The 18340-nt window shown below is 36.2% G+C and overlaps 1 protein-coding gene across 2 annotated transcripts in view; it reads right to left on the reverse strand.

Annotated features, from left to right (window-relative positions):
* Window positions 1-1837: 1837 nt before the first annotated feature.
* The window catches only part of LOC106881971 (hornerin), a 67532-nt gene continuing 51029 nt past the window's right edge, over window positions 1838-18340 (reverse strand). For both annotated transcript variants that reach the window (XM_052967976.1, XM_052967975.1), the window contains exons 5-12: window positions 17204-17324; window positions 16807-17056; window positions 15713-15842; window positions 12545-12761; window positions 10579-10743; window positions 9983-10115; window positions 7642-7714; window positions 1838-5693 (exon numbers count right to left, since the gene is read on the reverse strand). In XM_052967976.1, coding sequence (XP_052823936.1) covers window positions 2250-5693; window positions 7642-7714; window positions 9983-10115; window positions 10579-10743; window positions 12545-12761; window positions 15713-15842; window positions 16807-17056; window positions 17204-17324 — 4533 coding nt within the window. In that variant the 3' untranslated portion in view covers window positions 1838-2249. The remainder of the gene's footprint in view (window positions 5694-7641; window positions 7715-9982; window positions 10116-10578; window positions 10744-12544; window positions 12762-15712; window positions 15843-16806; window positions 17057-17203; window positions 17325-18340) is intronic.

Raw genomic sequence — 18340 nt, forward strand, 5'->3', positions numbered from 1 at the left:
AAGCTGGCTCAAGTGAAGACGGGAGAAAACCAAGAGAAAACATAAAATGTTGTTCATGACAGGTAACTAGAATACTGTATGTAGTGATAATAATGAACTGTTGAAACTGCTATTCTATAATCGACAAGCTATTAACTAGTGCAGGCAATGTCTTTCCTGTACCAAACCAGTTTTTAAAACAGTACATTTCTCTTAACTCTTCAGTATTTCTTTCTAATTGTCCATAAAAACTATTTCATTCAGTTTGGTAGTCAAATTTGTTTTAATCTAAATTCAAAGTCTGCAACTAAGGTTTTATGTTTTCTCCAACTAATTTGTCACCTTGTGCTAGCGTAAAAATTACCTAATTATTAGCATGTAGGGTACAAGATGTCATTAAGATAATTGCCTGCTAATGTCCGTAGTGTCTTTCATTTTTCTGGAATTCATAACATAAGTACTTGTCAAATACTAGGGTTAATTGCTTATGCCTTGTCTCATATCTGAACTAAAACAAAATGCTTTGTAGTATTTAGTCATGTCCCTTTACATTCTGAACATTACCCTTATTCCTCCAGGATATTAATCACTCCAGAATTTATGTAGTTCTAAAGTAAAAATCTTTATAAGAATGATTAAACAGCCATATTAAAGTATAAAATTTTGTTCAAGGTTTGCAATTTGAAAACAAGTATTTAACTTTCATCTTTAGATGTTCATCTATCATAGGTCAGTTGATAAAATGAGTACCAGTCATGTATTTAGGTCAATCTAATCAAGCTATAGTTGATCCTTAAAAAATATGTGGCCTTATGGCAGTGTTAAATCTTGTGAATTTGATAAGCTAATTATTCATTTCCCTGAGAAAGAACATTTGTTTAACTGCAAAATATACAAAGTACTATAGAAAAGTTCAAACTATTTGTACAGGAGTTAGCAAATAGGATTTATTATAAATTTTCATTATTACATGTTTCTACAAAAAAAATTACAATTTAATTATAGCATGCAAATATGAATCCTAGCTTGTCATCTTTCAACCTGAAACTAAGTGTTTGTTGTCAATGTAAGTGTACTGAGTCACTTCATCAAGACTTGATCACCTAGTCCAACTAGTGAGAAACTATAATTCATCAGTGTTCTATTTACATAGTAAAGCTGGGTTCAAATCCTCCTGTGAATACGAATGATTGATTGATTGGCATTATATCTTGGAAGAAACATGGATCTAAACCATAGAGTCCCTCCATGACTAATAACCTAAGTTTACTTTTTATGCATTTCACCAAGACACAGAGACAATTTTGTAATTGGTGAAAAAGCATAGTTAACTGAAACAACACAAATACTGGTACTTCAATTTGACTTTATCACTAATATACACACACACACACACACACACACACACAAAGAGAGAGACAGTATGCTAATAATCACAAGGAAAGTTCATACTTTTGTAGAAAAGCCAATCCATTTTAGGATGGTAGTTGTTGAGAAAATATTGACAATGAGCTTCATATAAAGTCATATAAAACATCAGCATTTGGCAGACCTATACAACCCAATACCTTTTGGAATTTTTAATTTTTTTTATTATTATTGAAAGAGAATAGAGAAGAAAAATCTCAGAATCTCCTGAATGACACTACCAAAACCATCATGAAGAATAATTAATAAATTAGAAATTTTAGTAACAAATTCTCAGATTTATGAAAGAAGTGAAATGATGACATTCCAAGTGACATTAATATGCTTTCACAAACATAACATTGAAAGCAGAGCCTAGAATCAAATCATGAGGAGCTTACTTTCATTTCTAAGATGCTCACTCCATTATATAAAACAATATCAACAAATATTTATGATGATTATATAGTTTATTTAAAGACCCAGCAGTTTAGAAATGGAAAAAAAAAGTTGGTTTAAATCATTCAAGTCAAATACAAGTGAAATCAAACTGATCTATGAAAATAAACAGAAAATGTTCTGATATATATATATATATATATATATATATATATATATATAAAAGAGAGGGGAGGAAAAATATAATGGTGATGTTGTAAAAGGATGACAAAAATATCACACAGCTACTGATGGCTGTGAATAACGACTGAATCTTCTATCTGCTTCGTTTTAGGAGATCTGGGACTGATATAATGATAAGCTACTTGCTTGTAGCTACACTAAAGGATGGCAAAGTACACAGAAAAGAGCCTTTCAAAGTCAGTGTTCTTTATGTTCCTGAAACTACACAATTTAAAAACAAATTAATGAGGCCTTGGCCAGCGTGGTGGGCCACTTGGTCTCATGCCACGTGGTGGTCCACCTCTCCCTTCAAATCTTGGGGGTCGTCGAGGTCCCATTCCACGCATATTACCTTGATTCCAACCACCAGGGCCATTGAAGTCAGACCCGTGATCACGTGGAGCCATTCCTCGGGGCCCTCCTCGACGTGGCCCTCCATCAAAACGAGGTCGTGGTCCACCAGGTCCATCAAAATTAGGACGTGGTCCTCTTGATTGATTCATTGCACCTCGATGCCCCATAAAACGGCCAGGAGGTCCATGATCTCTGTTCATGTCACCAAGACCACCAAAGCCACCAAACTGTCCAGGACCCATATCCATACAGCGATCCCCTTCAGGGAAGAAATCTGGTCTTCCCATTCCAGAATGATCCATTCGCCCTCCTGGCCCACTGAAACGGCCCATTTGATCCATTCGATTCTCACTAGAATCTACATCCCTGTCGGGGCGCCCACGGTCTGAACGACGAGTGTCTCTTTCAGGTTTATCCCCACTATTCTTGTCTTCATTCGAACCAGTACGATCAGTTTTCTCATTTCTCTCACTCTTGTCAGACACATTACTACGTTCTGATTTCTCAGTTGCAGTTCCAGGCCGATCGGTTTTCTCATTTGTTGCACTCCTCTCATTTTTCTCTCCACTACCACGATCTGCTTTGTTTCCACTTTTCTCTGATTTCTCCCCACTACTCCCACGTTCAGACTTCTCGCCTGAGCTACTGCGGTCAGCTTTCTCTGTACTGCTACTACCTCCACCACCACCACCACCACCACTACTACTACTACGATCAGTTTTCTCATTGCCCCTGTCCGATTTGTCATTGCTGCTACTACTACTACCACCACCACCACGATCAGAGCGGTCTCCACCACGATCAGACCTGTTGCTATCACGATCTGACCGCTCACTACTACGATCTGTACGACTGCTGTCTCTTTCAGACCTATCAGAGCTACCACGCTCAGGTCGGCTACTGTCACGATCTGATCGGCTTTCTCTTTCTGAACGGTCACTGCTACGATCCAGCCTATCGCTTCGGTCAGATCTATCACTTCTGTCTGGTCGATCCCCACGATCAGACCGATCCCCACGATCAGACCGACCTTCACGATCTGAGCGTCCATCTCTATCAGATCTGCTATCTCTCTCAGAACGACCATCTCTGCGATCAGATCTGCCATAGTTGCTTCGATCTGATCTACCATAATTGCCACGATCTGATCTTCCATATCCACCACGATCAGATCTACCATATCCACCATGATCAGATCTGCCCCCCATGTGGTCAGGTCTCCCACCCATATGATCAGGTCTGTTACTCATATGATCAGGCCGCCCTCTCATCTGGTCGGATCTTCCCCCCATCTGGTCAGATCTTCCACCCATCTGGTCAGGCCGCCCACCCATGTGGTCAGGTCGTCCGCCTAACTGATCCATTTGTCCGCCCATGTGGTCAGGCCTTCTATTCATATGATCTGATCGTTGGTGGCCCATATTTGAACTGTCCCCATAATTCCCTGGCAAGCCCATCCCTTCTGGAATCTGGGTTGAAATAGCCGGAGAAGGATCAGCATCACTCCATCGGGTTCTCCGCTGATTTTCACTGCGACCTCCTGGCTTTTTAACCTCATCTTTTGGTTTTGATGATGAATAATCAGAATATCCACCACCACCGCCATAGTTCCCTTGACCATCTGGCTTATCCCCACCCCACCTCTGTCTGCCTCCGGACTGCCACTGATTCTCATTGCCAGGACGTGGCTGGTTATAACCTGAGCCTGACAACATAGAGCTACCGGCTGATTGTCCTACATCAGACCTGTAGCCATGCTGATCAGGTCGATTACTGTTGTCAATGCCACGATTCCCAGGTTGATCATAACCTCCATATTGACCCTGCTGATAACCACCATATGATTGCTGACCGCCAACATTGCCACGCTGGTTTGGTTGGTTAATACCACCACCACTGTTATATTGATTGTTTTGATTGTTTGTACCATAAGATCCTTGGTTTTCAGAATATCTGTTGCCACCACCATAGAAGTTCGGGTTGCCCCCAGAAAACTGATTATTATTGCCACCACCACCACCACCACCACTTCCACTGTTATTATTTCCAGAATTACCATACTGATTTTGGTTTCTTCCATAAGAAGTTGACTGGTTGCTGCTGTACTGTGATGGCTGAGAACCACTATAGTAATTAGATTGATTAGTATACTGGTTAGATTGGTTGGAGGTTGGGCTTTCTGAATAAGACCGTTGTTGATCACTACTGTACATGCTTACTTGATTATATTGGCCAGGTTGGCTGGAACTATACTGGCTCTGATTGCCAGGTGGCTGTTGGTACCCGCTATACTGGTTAGTGTTAGCACCATAAGAAGCTGGTTGAGCAGATCCAGATCGGTCTGGCTGGCTAGAGTTATAAGAGCTCTGTTCTGTCTGACCATACGTTGAATCTGATGAACTGCTGTATTGTTGCTGGCGTTGGTTGTAATCATAAGAATAGTTACTGCTCTGATAGGCTGGCTGCTCATTGTAAGGTGGGGAAGTGTACTGTGATGGCTGGCCACTGTAATTTGACTGCATGCTCCATGCCTTTGTATCAGTGCCTGTAAATTGAGGGGGTAAATTGAGCTGGGACTGGTTGTAAGAAGAATACTGATCATTGTAACTACCAGGTTCTTGTTTCATAGGAGGTGGGGGTGGGGGTGGAGGGGGCGCAGAAGTGTTGGTGGGATTAGCAGTGCCATACCAGTTACCAGGGCTGCTATTTACTGCACCACTGACACCGCTGCTGCCGCCACTGCCACTGCCACCTGCAGATCCAGCAACCCCACTGCGAGCTGCAACATCTGCATCTGTACTTGAGTAGCTGCCCTGATAGGACAGTGTTCCGTAGCTTGGGTTCTGAACATTGTAGGAAGCTGGGGTACTTTGGTCTCGATTGCCCCAACTAGAAGAACTAGTTTGGTACCCGTAACTGCCAGTCACTGACTGAGAACCATAGCTGCCGGCAGCACTGTTTGAACTACTGCTTGTGTATTGTCCACCATAGTTATCATAGGCTGAACGAGACTCTGGTTTGACATGAATGTCTTGCCACTGTGGAGAGTTTTCTTCACCTTCACCACCGTACTCCTGTTTGATGAAATCAAGAGCACTACTTGGGTCGGGTTTGATACGTTTCTCAGGAGGTTCTGTAACATCAGTTGCAGGACCCCATCTTGACTGGCGCCCTTCAAACCGATCTTTGTTACCAGGAGGGGGTGGTGGTGGAAGCATTGGAGTTCTCTGTCCAGGAGGAAGATCCATTTGTGGTTTTTCTACTTTAATTATTTGGTGTGGAGGAGGAGGTGGTCCTTGTGACATCCGTGGAGAAAATGGCTTTTGTGGGCTCTGCAATTATAAAATAAAAAGAAAACTCAATATATAATTCAAACAACAAATGAATTCAATGAATTTGTAAATAAAAAGGAGATTTTTTGTTTATCTGATGGATTGGTTTTGATGGGAGGAAGAGGGAAAGTTAATCCTTAGACTAGAGAACCAACCTAAATACCTTTAACATCTGGACCTTGATAAAGGTACTCAAAAACCTAACAAAGGTAAACATCTCTGATGAGCTTACAGACAATTTCTATTCAATCGAATTTCATTCATAAGGCTTCAAGTAACTTGGGGTTATGGTTGAAGACACATACCCCAAACAAGTATAGGTGCTGGCATGACCATGTGATAATGAAATCACATGGCCATGCCAGCGCCTATACTTGTTATGCAGTTTATAAGATGAAATAAAGGTAATGAAGATCTATTTTACCCATTCAAACAGAGAAAGAGAGAAATACATCCACACATGTTCTATAAAAAAAAGATCATTACAAATTATAAACTTTTACTTTATATTCTTTAACAAACCACCATCACAATCATTACTTTTCCTTTTAACCCTTTCATTAGCAAACTGCCCAAAACCACCCGAAAAAAGTTCTGGTTCATATGACCAAGGCACCCAAACCCGCCCATAATCACATTCATATTTAAATGAGAATTTCAGCGCAAATCTCGTTAGTACATTCATGAAAACATGTGATTCAACTTGTCGACAGTTGAATTACAGTTTCCGACATCGATTGACGTGATATATTAACTTTGTGGATTTTGGGAGATTTTTTTCAAAACTTTTTGGAATTTGTAATACTGACAAAAAAATGGATACTAGCTTTATTCTATCAAGCAGTGAGTCAGAATTTGAAGGATTTTCAATTGAAGACCTTGAGAAATCTACTAAATTTGTAACTGAAAAATAAAACATGGTATCTGATAATGAATCCAATGTTTCATTTTCCAAAAGTCAATGTTGTGATTCCGACAACTCTGATGACAGCAATAAAGAAAATAAATTTACACCTGAGTGGAGTAAGAATCTGAAATCTGTTTCTTTTGGTGATTTTTGTGAAGAGGCTGCACCAAGTCACAATCTTTCTCAGGAAAGAAAACCATTAGACTATTTCCTTTTACTTTTTCCTCTTAGCTTGTTTCAAATAATTACAGTGGAAACAAACCGTTACGCCGAATATAAACAAAGAGAAAAAAGGATAGCATATTTTGCCATAAATATTATAATGGGCATTAGAAAGCTATCCAGAATTACAAATTACTGGAGTAGCGATGAACCCTTTGGAGACAAATATGTCTCAAGTATAATGACAAGGACTCAGTTTCTAAAATTAACACAGCATTTACATGGGAGAGACATGAGCAGTACACCAGTACGTGAAGAACCAGACTTTGGACCCTTATTTAAAATAAGACTCCTCACTGACTGTGTTCAAAACACATATAAAACATTTTACAAACCAGCCTGTGTCTTCACATTCCAAGAGGAGGTTTACATAACGGTCAGTCATTCGAGCCTGAGCAGCGTCCATGTTATTTTCATGAGGTACTGCTAACTTGACCAGATTCACAACTTTCTTTCTTTTACCCCACATTAAAATGTCCGGTTTTTTCGCAACTGGGATGGGAAAGAGCCCCTGGCACCCTTGATGATGATAGCAATTCTAAAATATATTTTGGTTGAATAAACAACTAACTCAATAAGTCAATAAAATTATTTATGAAGGAGATAAAAGCTTTTGAAAGTGGTGGTGGTGGTGGTGGGGGGTTACATGTAAATAACAGTAGAACTCCATAGAAGACAAGTGAAGTTGAAATGTCAGTGTTAGTAATTTAATAGACACATTTTCACAACCAAGATATAAAATATATATCTTTTTCTTATTTCGATATGAGTTGGAAAACAATGTGTAAGTAAAGTTTCTGATAATAAAAGCATACTAACTTGTTCAGCTGATCGATTGTCATGCTTGTACATTTTATCTCTTGGCCTTTTATTTTTACCTTCAATATTGTACCTGCAAATATAAAATTGAAATAATAAATATATAAATCATTGAAGTTGAGAAAAGACATAATTTCAGTAGCGATAGACAATTCTTGTTTTACAAGTAAATTTTCAGATAAATATTGATTCAGGAATTAGTTAACTTATACAAGTAGAGGTAATACCTAGCTTAAAATGAGAACATAACAGGAGACAAGAAATAAGTTTTCCAGCTTGTACTATTTTGGCAAAATTTTAACTGGAATGACATACTGAAAGTACTAAATAATAAAGGTAAGGTAACTATAGTAATCAAATTAATCAAATGATTTAAATGTATACATAAAGCAAAACTGAAGTAACTTCAATATGCACCAAACATTTACAATATGAATTGATATTTTTAAAAGTGGACACATAAGAGGTGCAACAGTATCAGTGGAAGACTAACTGGACATAGAAGTGCAGCAGTATAATTGAAGTACCAACAGAAAAAGTAGCTGCTAGAATAAGGACAGGCTGGGCAAAGTTCAGAGAGCTACTGTCTCTATTAGTAACAAAGGGCCTCTCTCTCAGCGTGAAAGGCAGATTGTATGATGCCTGTGTACGAACAGCTGTGCTACATGGTAGTGAGACATGGGCTGTGACTAATGAGGATGTGAAGGCTTAAAAGAAATGAAGCCAATATGCTCTGATGGACAGATAATGTCAGTGTGCATGTACAACAGAGTGTAAGTGATTTGAGAGAAAAATTGGGTACACAAGGCATCAGATGTAGTGTGCAAGGGAGAAGACTTCTGGTCATGTAATGTGTATGAAAACAGCTGCATTAAGAAGTGCCAATCTCTAATTGTGAAGGGAACATGTGGAAGAAATAGACCCAGGAAGATGTAGGTCAAAGTGGTGAGAAAGGATCTTCAGACATTAGGCATCACAGTGGGGATGAGAGGGAACTTAAACTGCTGGTGGTTTGTTGTGCATGAGAAGACATGTCAAGCTAAGTAAAGTTGTGGTTGTCCTTGCATCCCTCCCTAGCTGAACGTTCCCAATTCTGTGGGCTCGTGGGTGCTAGTAAAAAGCACCCGTACCGCTGCTATGTATATGCACCCATACCTGTACTGCATAAAAGTATGCAGTACACTCTGTAAAGTGGTTGGCATGAGGAAGGGCATCTTGTAGAAACCATGCCAAAACAGACAAGAAATGATGATTAGTTAGTCAGGAAGAAGGGATTAAAGCCTATGGACATTTGCTGGTCCTCCAAGACTGGTCATATTGATGTGGTTCAACAGATTCAAGTGAATATTGTAGGGAATGGAGGGAGGGGATTTCCAGAGAACAGACATTGTTCATAGGAAGGATAAGGAATAGTGGTTAATGCAGGGACAGAAAGAGAAAAAAGGGAAAATTATCAAGCAGATTCTAGTGGAGGTGATATGCTGTCAGATATCTCAAGAGTAGAGGCTGTTGCAAAAGTGCTAGATGTACAAAAGTGATTAGAGCCAGAAGGGAGTGAGGGGACAACCTGTTCAAATGGAGCTGGTTCTAGATGTGGTCTAGGATGTTTTTATGTAAATCAGTAGTAATTATATAAAAGGTACTTATATAAAAGAAGTATTCCATAGTGCTATTTATCTTTCAGCAATATATAATTTCTAAGAACAAATTAAAGTTAATACTAAACCTGCTTTGTTGATGTTATAGTCAGTATTTCAAAAGTAATACACATAAATTATCATTTATTCATTTTGTTTTTACATTCACTCTTTCATGTTGTCATCAACAATAAAAAAAAAAATTCAAGTTAATTTTTACAATGCAATCATGGGATATATTTTACACGTTACTAAATTTTCACTGAAATCTAAATATGTATTCTTGAGTGCAAGTGTTTTTTTTTGTTTTTTTTAATTAAGAGCTGGATTCTGTCATAAAGGTAGTGTTCATTTGGACTTCTTGAACACAATACCAACAATATAAAAATTTCAATTAAGGAAAATCTAGTAAACCATGAAAGAGATGGTGAAAGTTCTGGGATTATGGAAACCCTTTGTCTGTAAGCTTCAAGGTATTTAACGTTGAAATAGTTAACTGCTAAATGATGCTTGTGGCCCCACCAGTTTGTATCCAACACCAATGAGGCTCACAGTCATTTGTTTCTAAAACATTCTTCCAATCCTCTCTTGATTCTTAGTGAATATTTCCTTATTATGACTCCTGGCTTTGATGTTCAAACTATAGAAACTTAGCCACTAAATGGCATACAGTTCACACACAAAGAAAAGCAAGCAAAACTCACTGTTCAACTAATTTAATAGATTTTTCTTTTGGTAATTCAATATATTCAATGATATCAAACAGAGAAGAATTGTCTTCGGGCAAAGAAAAGTTTGCTTTCATTTCTAGTACAGCCTCTTCAGGAATAACTTTACCTGAAACAAATTATAAAAAGTGAAGTTTATACATGCACAACACAATGGAATCTGCAAAAAAAAAAAAAAAAGAAAAAGAAATATCTGAACACATCTTTTCAAAGATTGGTTCACTGCTTTATATCACACTGACTGTAACAGTTCCACATGACAAATTAACATATATTTGAAATATGATTGCTTTGGTAGAGGCATAAACTACCAAATTGTGTATCAACAACATACCAGCTCTACTTGTGTAATTAAGAAACAGATATGGAGAGTAATCTATTGAGTAGGTGATATCAGCTTATCTAAAACTGCAGTATTATGTACAATTTTCTCCATTTTTCCATCAAGTAGAAGTCTGAGCAACAATAAAGATATATACAGACTTCTATACTTTCCCAGGGACTAAGATTACATTATTCAGTTAATAACACTTCAATTTTGTATTTTACAAAAGAAAGAAAATTTAACCTACCATCTTCTTTAGTCCTTTTGCTTGAGCGATGAATCAATTCAGAATCTTCACAAACAAGAACAGCTGCTTTTCGATAAAATCCTTGGAAATTTCGCATCTTGCGCTTACGGGCACTAGCATAAACATTAGTTTGGTCAAGGATCAAATTTTTTCGTCTTCTGGAAGCTAGAGAATGGGAGAAAAAATTTTGTAACGAGATAAGTCCAATGTCTTCTAGTTGACTGGATCAACAGAAGTATGTTATTGTTACAATTTTATTAATCTTACAGGGGCAACATTCCATCCACACCCTGTTCAATCTGTTAATTCTACAATTGCACCCATTTATTACAAAAGTTAACTGCATCTATTAATAAAAAAGTTTTAGCAGATAATATCTATGAATATATACATTAAGCAATATATTTTGCATTTCATAGCAGTATCTCAACATGAACTGATCAAGAGAAAGTTAACAATGGTTCACTAAGGCTGTAATGTTACAAACACAAATTTCTTCCTACCATCAAGTGTACCAAATAAGTTGTTCAAATGTATATGGAATAGATCAAAGTCCATTCACTCTCTTGCTACTTATTTACATACATTCTTTCAATATTATTTTAGACATTAAGACAAATTTTAACAAAAAGCACTACTTAAAAGTATATGCTGTAACAATTACAGAGTTTGTTGTTTGACCACTAGGACTACATTGATAAAACAGACTTACGATTAAAGCTCGAGTGACAAATTAGCATAAAATAACTAATAAACAAATTGATTTGCAAAACTTACAATATTCTTTTTTATTGCTTCCACTATAGAAAACCAAATACAATTCTTAATCTATAATACTAAATAATTGTAGCGATACAAGTAAGGACATATAATGTCACTGGATCTCTTGCCCAGTACACTCCTACTAAGTCAATATTTAGAGCCCTATTAGTTAACTTCTCACCTACCACCACTAATCCTATTCACTGTACAATGCCATCAGAGTAAATGAAGAAAAGCATTAGATTTATCCATATTCACTATTTCCACTACTGAATCCATCATATTTATCACACTACTTTTCTAAAACCACTACTCCTCTATCACCCTTACACCACAATGAGACTGTAGCGCTACATAGGCTCCTGGTTACAAGATGGCAACAGGTCTGTCTATATACAGTACCTACAACCATCATTCCCTTTCCTCCATGTGATTCCAAGTTGACATCTAGCATTCTAACTTCGCCCTCAGTTACTCATTTTTGGCCTTTCTACTGTCATCACTTCCTATCCAATTCCCCTCTTTGTTCTACACACCTTAGATCACTGAATACTCTCTACATTTACTATGTACAAGGCTCCCCACCCTCCTGTGCTAGTTCCACAACGTACCCACTTCCAGTACAGTACTCCCAGTGACTGGTAATAGAGAAAACCTCTCTAGTACTGCTAACATGAAATGTGTTATTAGTTCACACTGTAAAGTGGTTGACAAATGAGCAGAGAAAACGTAGGGCTGCGAGGTCCCTATAGTCCTATCTCACCAAGGATTATTCAACTGCTTTAGTGTTGGTATGACAATAAAAATGCATCCACCAGTAGAAACCAAGACAAATGACACATACAAGCAGCAGTCTAGGGGAAGAATGGTTCCTAATAAAAGATGACTTAGATTGTGATGACCTGTTGAACCCATTCCAACATGGAAAGCTCAATACAATGATGATAATGTAGAATGTTGCAGAAATAAATGAAAAAAAAACTTGATATAGGGAGAAAAATTAGCAAAAATTTGGAGAACATGAAATTTGCATTGAAAAATGTTGGATGGTGTATGGCAAGTACTTAGTGAAATCATATTACTAATGTAGATTTACCTCAATATTCTGATTCAAATATGAATAAGCAAATTAAAGTGATCTCAAGTAGTGTGGTACAAAAATGGTTTAAAGGGAGAAACATAAAACAGACAAACACAAACATACCGATCTGAAACATTTTATTGAGACATCCTGTTGCTTTCTGAATAAGGATATCCCATCTGCCATGGAAAAATCTTTTTCTTGGTAATCCCATCACTCTCATTTTATCAATTAGAGAATCAGTACCAATGACATAATATTTCTTATCTGGATGGTTTTTGTACATATTCAAAGCCCATGAGGTCTTTCCACAGCCAGGCAAACCAATTAACATTATCATCTATATAAAACAAAAGAAAACATATTTAGAAATCAAACATGACACAGTTACAGGAATCAACTACATAAAAATAGTAATATTGAAGATATTAGGAAACACAAGATTCTAAGTTTGTAACACATGACTTACATCAATCTCGTGATAAGATTGCAATTTTGTCCTACCATTACAACAACTGGTTTAGATTTCAACATATTTTAGAATTAGAATGATGCTCAAGTCTTTAACATTGGCGAAACAATATTTTAAAAACATTAGGATTAATATAACTAAAAAGTTATATATTATTGATACTAATGTTAGATGAAAGAAGCAAGAGTTCATCTGTCTGTAACTGAAGCAGCAGCAGCTGGGGTACACAACAGCGTCTCTAAGTACCAACTACACAATGGTAATTTTACTTTTCCGATAGATCATTAATCAAATACTGTTAAACAGAATCTCTTACGTTATTTACATTTGACGGATATTTATCCTCATCTTGTTTGTTGTTCGATTCCAAGCAGGAGAAATTTCGAACCTGGGTTCTCATTCCTAAGATGGTTGTTATTGTTATTATTATTATTTTTATTATTATTATTCAGGTCACTGCTTGGAATTGAACTCGGAATCTTGGGGTTAGTAGCCTGCGATCTTAACCACTACGCCATATGCCTGTGGGCAATTATGGAGTGAATTTTTAGGGCTTATAAATCTAATATTTTCCTATATTATAAATATATATAGTTGTTAGATCAGGTAATGAAAGTCACGGAGAGGGTCATAGCCCAACTAATTAGGGAGAGAATCAGTTTAGATGAGATGCAGTTTGGGTTCGTGCCAGGGAAAAGCACCACTGAAGCTATATTTCTGGTAAGACAGCTGCATGAGAAATACCTAGCCAAAGATAAACTTCTGTACCTGGCTTTCGTTGACATCTGGTGGTCAATGAGGAAACTAGGGATAGATGACCAAAGACTGCATGTACTCCATCCCATGCAGCTGTGGTAGGTTATACAAAGGCGAAACATGCCGTCCCTCAAAATAAGGGTAGAGGAAGATCGCAAAGCTGTGACACGAAGAGATATTAATAAATCAGGTATAGCTGATCATGTATGGAAAAATGGAGACCACCTCCCCCTGTGGGATGAAGTTAAAATAATAGACAGAGAACACCACTGGAAAATACAAAAACTAAAAGAAGCAGCACATATGCTAGGACACAACAACCTCCTAAGCAGACCGAGTGCAGATATGAATAGCATATGGGAACCAGTATTAAGGAAGGATAGGAATATATTAGATTTATAAGCCCCAAAAATTCATTTCATAATTGCCCACAGGCATATGGCATAGTGGTTAAGAGCCCAGGCTACTAACCCCAAGATTCCGAGTTCGATTCCAAGCAGTGACCTGAATAATAATAACAACATCAAAAAATACCTTAGGAATGAAAACCCAAGTTCGAAATTTCCCCCAAGACACCTGATGAAGGCAGGAGGGTATATCAGCCAAAATGTTGTGTTAACAACAAACAAGATGAGGACAAATATCCGTCAATTGTAAATAATTCCTCATCTCTTAAATATAGAACAGGATCTCTTAGTTTATAAATGCAATGGTCTCACTCTTTGAAAGCTAATATTTTAAGGTACAAGCCTGGTTAAATTATTATTACAAGATTGACTGTCTACAACTTGATAAACTTGTGAGAGCTGCTAAGTATTTACAATGAAGGAAGACATTATCTAATATAGATTTGTAACTAAACATAAGAATTCTAGAAACGTTTTAGAGAATTCATTTCTGTTATCTTTTGTCCCCTTCAAGACAGTTTAAAACTTAACACGTTGAAATTAACAATTATTCTGTTTCACCTAGTAATGTTAACTTGGAGGTAAACGATGTTATTATTCAAGGCAAACTAATTTGACCAGTGAATATTGGTTATTGATTTATGTTGGTGATATCATACACACATCTCCACATCAAAGTAAATAGTACATTCTCTTCAATAAAGCTAGTGTTACTAAAATGTACGGTTTTTTTTTGGGGGGGGGGGCAGTAGCTAGATCGTAATTATAAAATATGGCAAATATCATCTATCCCTGAGATTTAACTAAATAAACAAATTTGTTTCTAAATGTTATATCTAAATGTTGCTATATGATTATCAGATTTAGCAAACTTAGAATCATAGCGATCATGTTAATCAAATTAGTTCAATTAACAAATGTAATTGAATGTAGATACAACTTTACAATTAATTGTTACTATTTCCAGCTGTAGAAACTCTGCCAAATCAGATTGGAGCCTGGTGTAGCCATCTGGTTCACCAGTCCTCAGTCAAATCGTCCAACCCATGCTAGCATGGAAGGCGGACGTTAAACGATGATGATGATGATGATTTTGAACTTTACCATGTAATTATTTTCTAGTGTTACACAAGCCACTATTCTATATTAATTTTTTTTAAAAGATAAGAATACTGGAGAAGAATTCAGAAAGCTTAGATTTGCTTGAAATGATTTAGAATTATCATTTTAGATCTTTAAGCCATGGACTACAAAAAATACTATTTTAATACCAAAGATAAAGTTAAAAAGACTTTGTAAACCTTTCTTCTCAGATTCACATAACTGATCATCAGACAGAAACGAACTTTTTGAACTATACAAAAACTACTGTACCATTCCAAAGGTTTCAATTCTCCCCGATAATCAGTTATTGAAACTAGGAGCAAGCAAACAGTTTTCAGTTTCAATAAAATATATTCTCTCCCTCTCTCTCTCTCTCTCTCGTGCATGCAATCTACAGAGGAAATCCATAAAAAATAAACCAAAACTGCAAGAAGTCTATGTCATACATTTACTAAACCTTAGAATAATTGTTAATTTGCAATTCAACTGCACAAAATATCCAGCTAAAATTGATGAAACAATTCAACAGAAACTAATGAAATAACCACTAACCTCACATTCAGTCTTTGTGTTAGGACATTTAGAACCTCGTACTCTTTCATTTACATGAACATGGTCAATATAAACAAAACCAGGTGGCGGTGGAAACCAGGCTGCTGTTTGTCCGAAGTTTACTTTGAACCTAGAATGAGAGAGAAAAGAATGAAGGCTGATTTCATATTCTAATTAAATAATAAGTAAGACAGTTATTCTGAAACTGAGAGACCCCTGCCTCCAAACAAAAAACAACAAAAGTTGGAAACAGGATATTTAAAATATAAAGGTAAACTTTTCATTTCTAGCCTCATGTTAATTATAACTAAATTATTATTTAAAGCTAAGTTTGAGCAGTACGATTTAAATTCTAAAACAAAGCATAATGTTAATTAGATGAGTAAAACAGTAAATAAAGGAGATATCTTATTAAATTAGCAAAATGGGAGTGGGGACGAATAATTTAGCTTAGTAAATAAATGATGCATGGTTTGATCCCAAAGTGTAACACCTTGAGCAAGTGTCTTTTAATGTAGCCTCACATTGACCAATACCCTGCGAGTGGAATATGGTAAAGAGAGAAACTGTGCAGAAATCTACAATGTGGGGTGGGGGGAGGGGACACGTGAATGTTTAGCAAGTGTAAAAGTGAAGTTGTGAGAAAAGGTGCAACTTAGCAATTCAATAACATAGACTGAAATAAGTACTGGTGTGGATATGACCAACTAAAACATTTGAAGTTGGTATCCCAGTAGAGTCACAGTCCAATAACTAAAACAAAACAAAACAAAATAGTATTTAAAAAATTTAGGTATGAATTCTAGAAGTTAAATCACTAAAACATTATCTATAAATTTATCGCTTCATGTCAGAAGAATATCAGACATGAACCCTAGGAACATTATGCTGTCAATATTTTCCAAAAGGCACGTCATTTTGAAAAGATTTGTGTGGGTACTAATATAGCTCTGAGAATCTGTCAATCCAAATTCAGATAGACACGTTATTCTAACAATAAAATTATTTCATTTGATTCCTTGAATGTATAAATTTATCATAACAATGTACTTAGAGTGCATATTGCAAAGGAAATTAAATTAAAATGATCTTACTTGCAATTCTTTGAAAGAATATGTGGAAAGAGAGCCATGTTTTCTTTCCCAATAGGATGTGAAGTGAGTGGACAAGCCACACCAAGCCACCGACCATTTTTAGAGTATGAAATAGTAGGTGGTCGTGATTCTAAATCTAAAAGGCATCCAATTACATCTCCAGCACAAAATGTTTCACCATAGTTGGAGAATTTGCAATTGACGGAGAACTTTCCAGTACCACCATAACCATAAGAATTAGCTTCTTCTCCTGGACAATAAGAAAAAATTTTAAATTAATGATTAACTTTCATAGAATATATTTTCTTGGGTTAGTTTGAAACAATGCAATATTAGGAGTATACAAAATTTCTCTAGTATAAAAAAAAATGTTAGATGAAGCTTGTTTTATCCATACCTAATTGGTATGAGGACTTATTAATAGACCATCCAACTCTCACAACATGAGGGTGTTCTTCTCTGTGATCTTCACCAAAATTTGCAGACAGATGCTCAATAACATGAACCTCATAAAATACCTGGAAAATAATAGCAAATATATTTTCAAATAAATCCTGTTGCTTTTGTCTAAATGTTAAAAATAAATACATTAAAAAAATTCCATTGTTTTGTAACTAAGTTATAACGTAACAGTTTCAAATCTAGACATGCCAGTCATCTAAGAACCTTAGAAGTTAAGAATGAAGTAGACAGAATATTAATAACACTTTCAGGTGTTACTATTAGTTTCAAACAATCATTCAAAATACATAGCCCAGTGGAGTTGTAGGTATACAGTAAAATACACAACCTCCTCTCATTATCTTTCCAAGTTATCGTCCAACCTCACATTTTCCACCGTCTTCCTCCCTGTCCATTGCCTGACGTTGATCAAATACTCCCTGTGATCTTCCTATACCTCTTTTACAAGGGGTTTTGTATACATGAAACCATATTTGTGAGTGGTAGAGTGGCATGGTGATGCGTTAAATTGACAAATCACTTAATAAAGTTAAGTATTAGAAATTTCACATTGTTGTCCAGAGATATTCCTAACAGATGAAAGGGTGGAAAATAAATTGTTTATATAATATAGACGTGTATGTGGGCATGCAATAAGAGACCTAGTTTAAAATACAATTTCAAACTGGACCCATTCACTATAGGTATGAGGCATGCTTCTTATACATCTAGTATCTACTGTAAAATAAAGTCAACTAACAAATCAGGATTACACCAAGACAAACCAATGGATTAAAGAATGAAACAGGATACTAGAAATGGCTTCTGCAGCAGAGATCCTCACAGAGTGAAATAGATGTACAATGTAAAATCTTACTTACATTGTAAAATATAGATGAGGAAAAATTTTTTTTTCCCCCTTTTCATCTTATAAGATATTTAAAAGTTGGCAAAGAATTGTTCCATGATAAAAGAAGTATTTACGAAGTTATTCTACTGAATAATGTTAACATTTTTTAACATTGCTGAAATGAATAAGTTAAAAATAATATTTCTGAAAAAAGGAAAAGGATAAATAAAAAAAATGTAACCA

This window comes from Octopus bimaculoides, chromosome 5 (assembly GCF_001194135.2).
Source record: "Octopus bimaculoides isolate UCB-OBI-ISO-001 chromosome 5, ASM119413v2, whole genome shotgun sequence".
Classification (NCBI taxonomy): domain Eukaryota; kingdom Metazoa; phylum Mollusca; class Cephalopoda; order Octopoda; family Octopodidae; genus Octopus; species Octopus bimaculoides.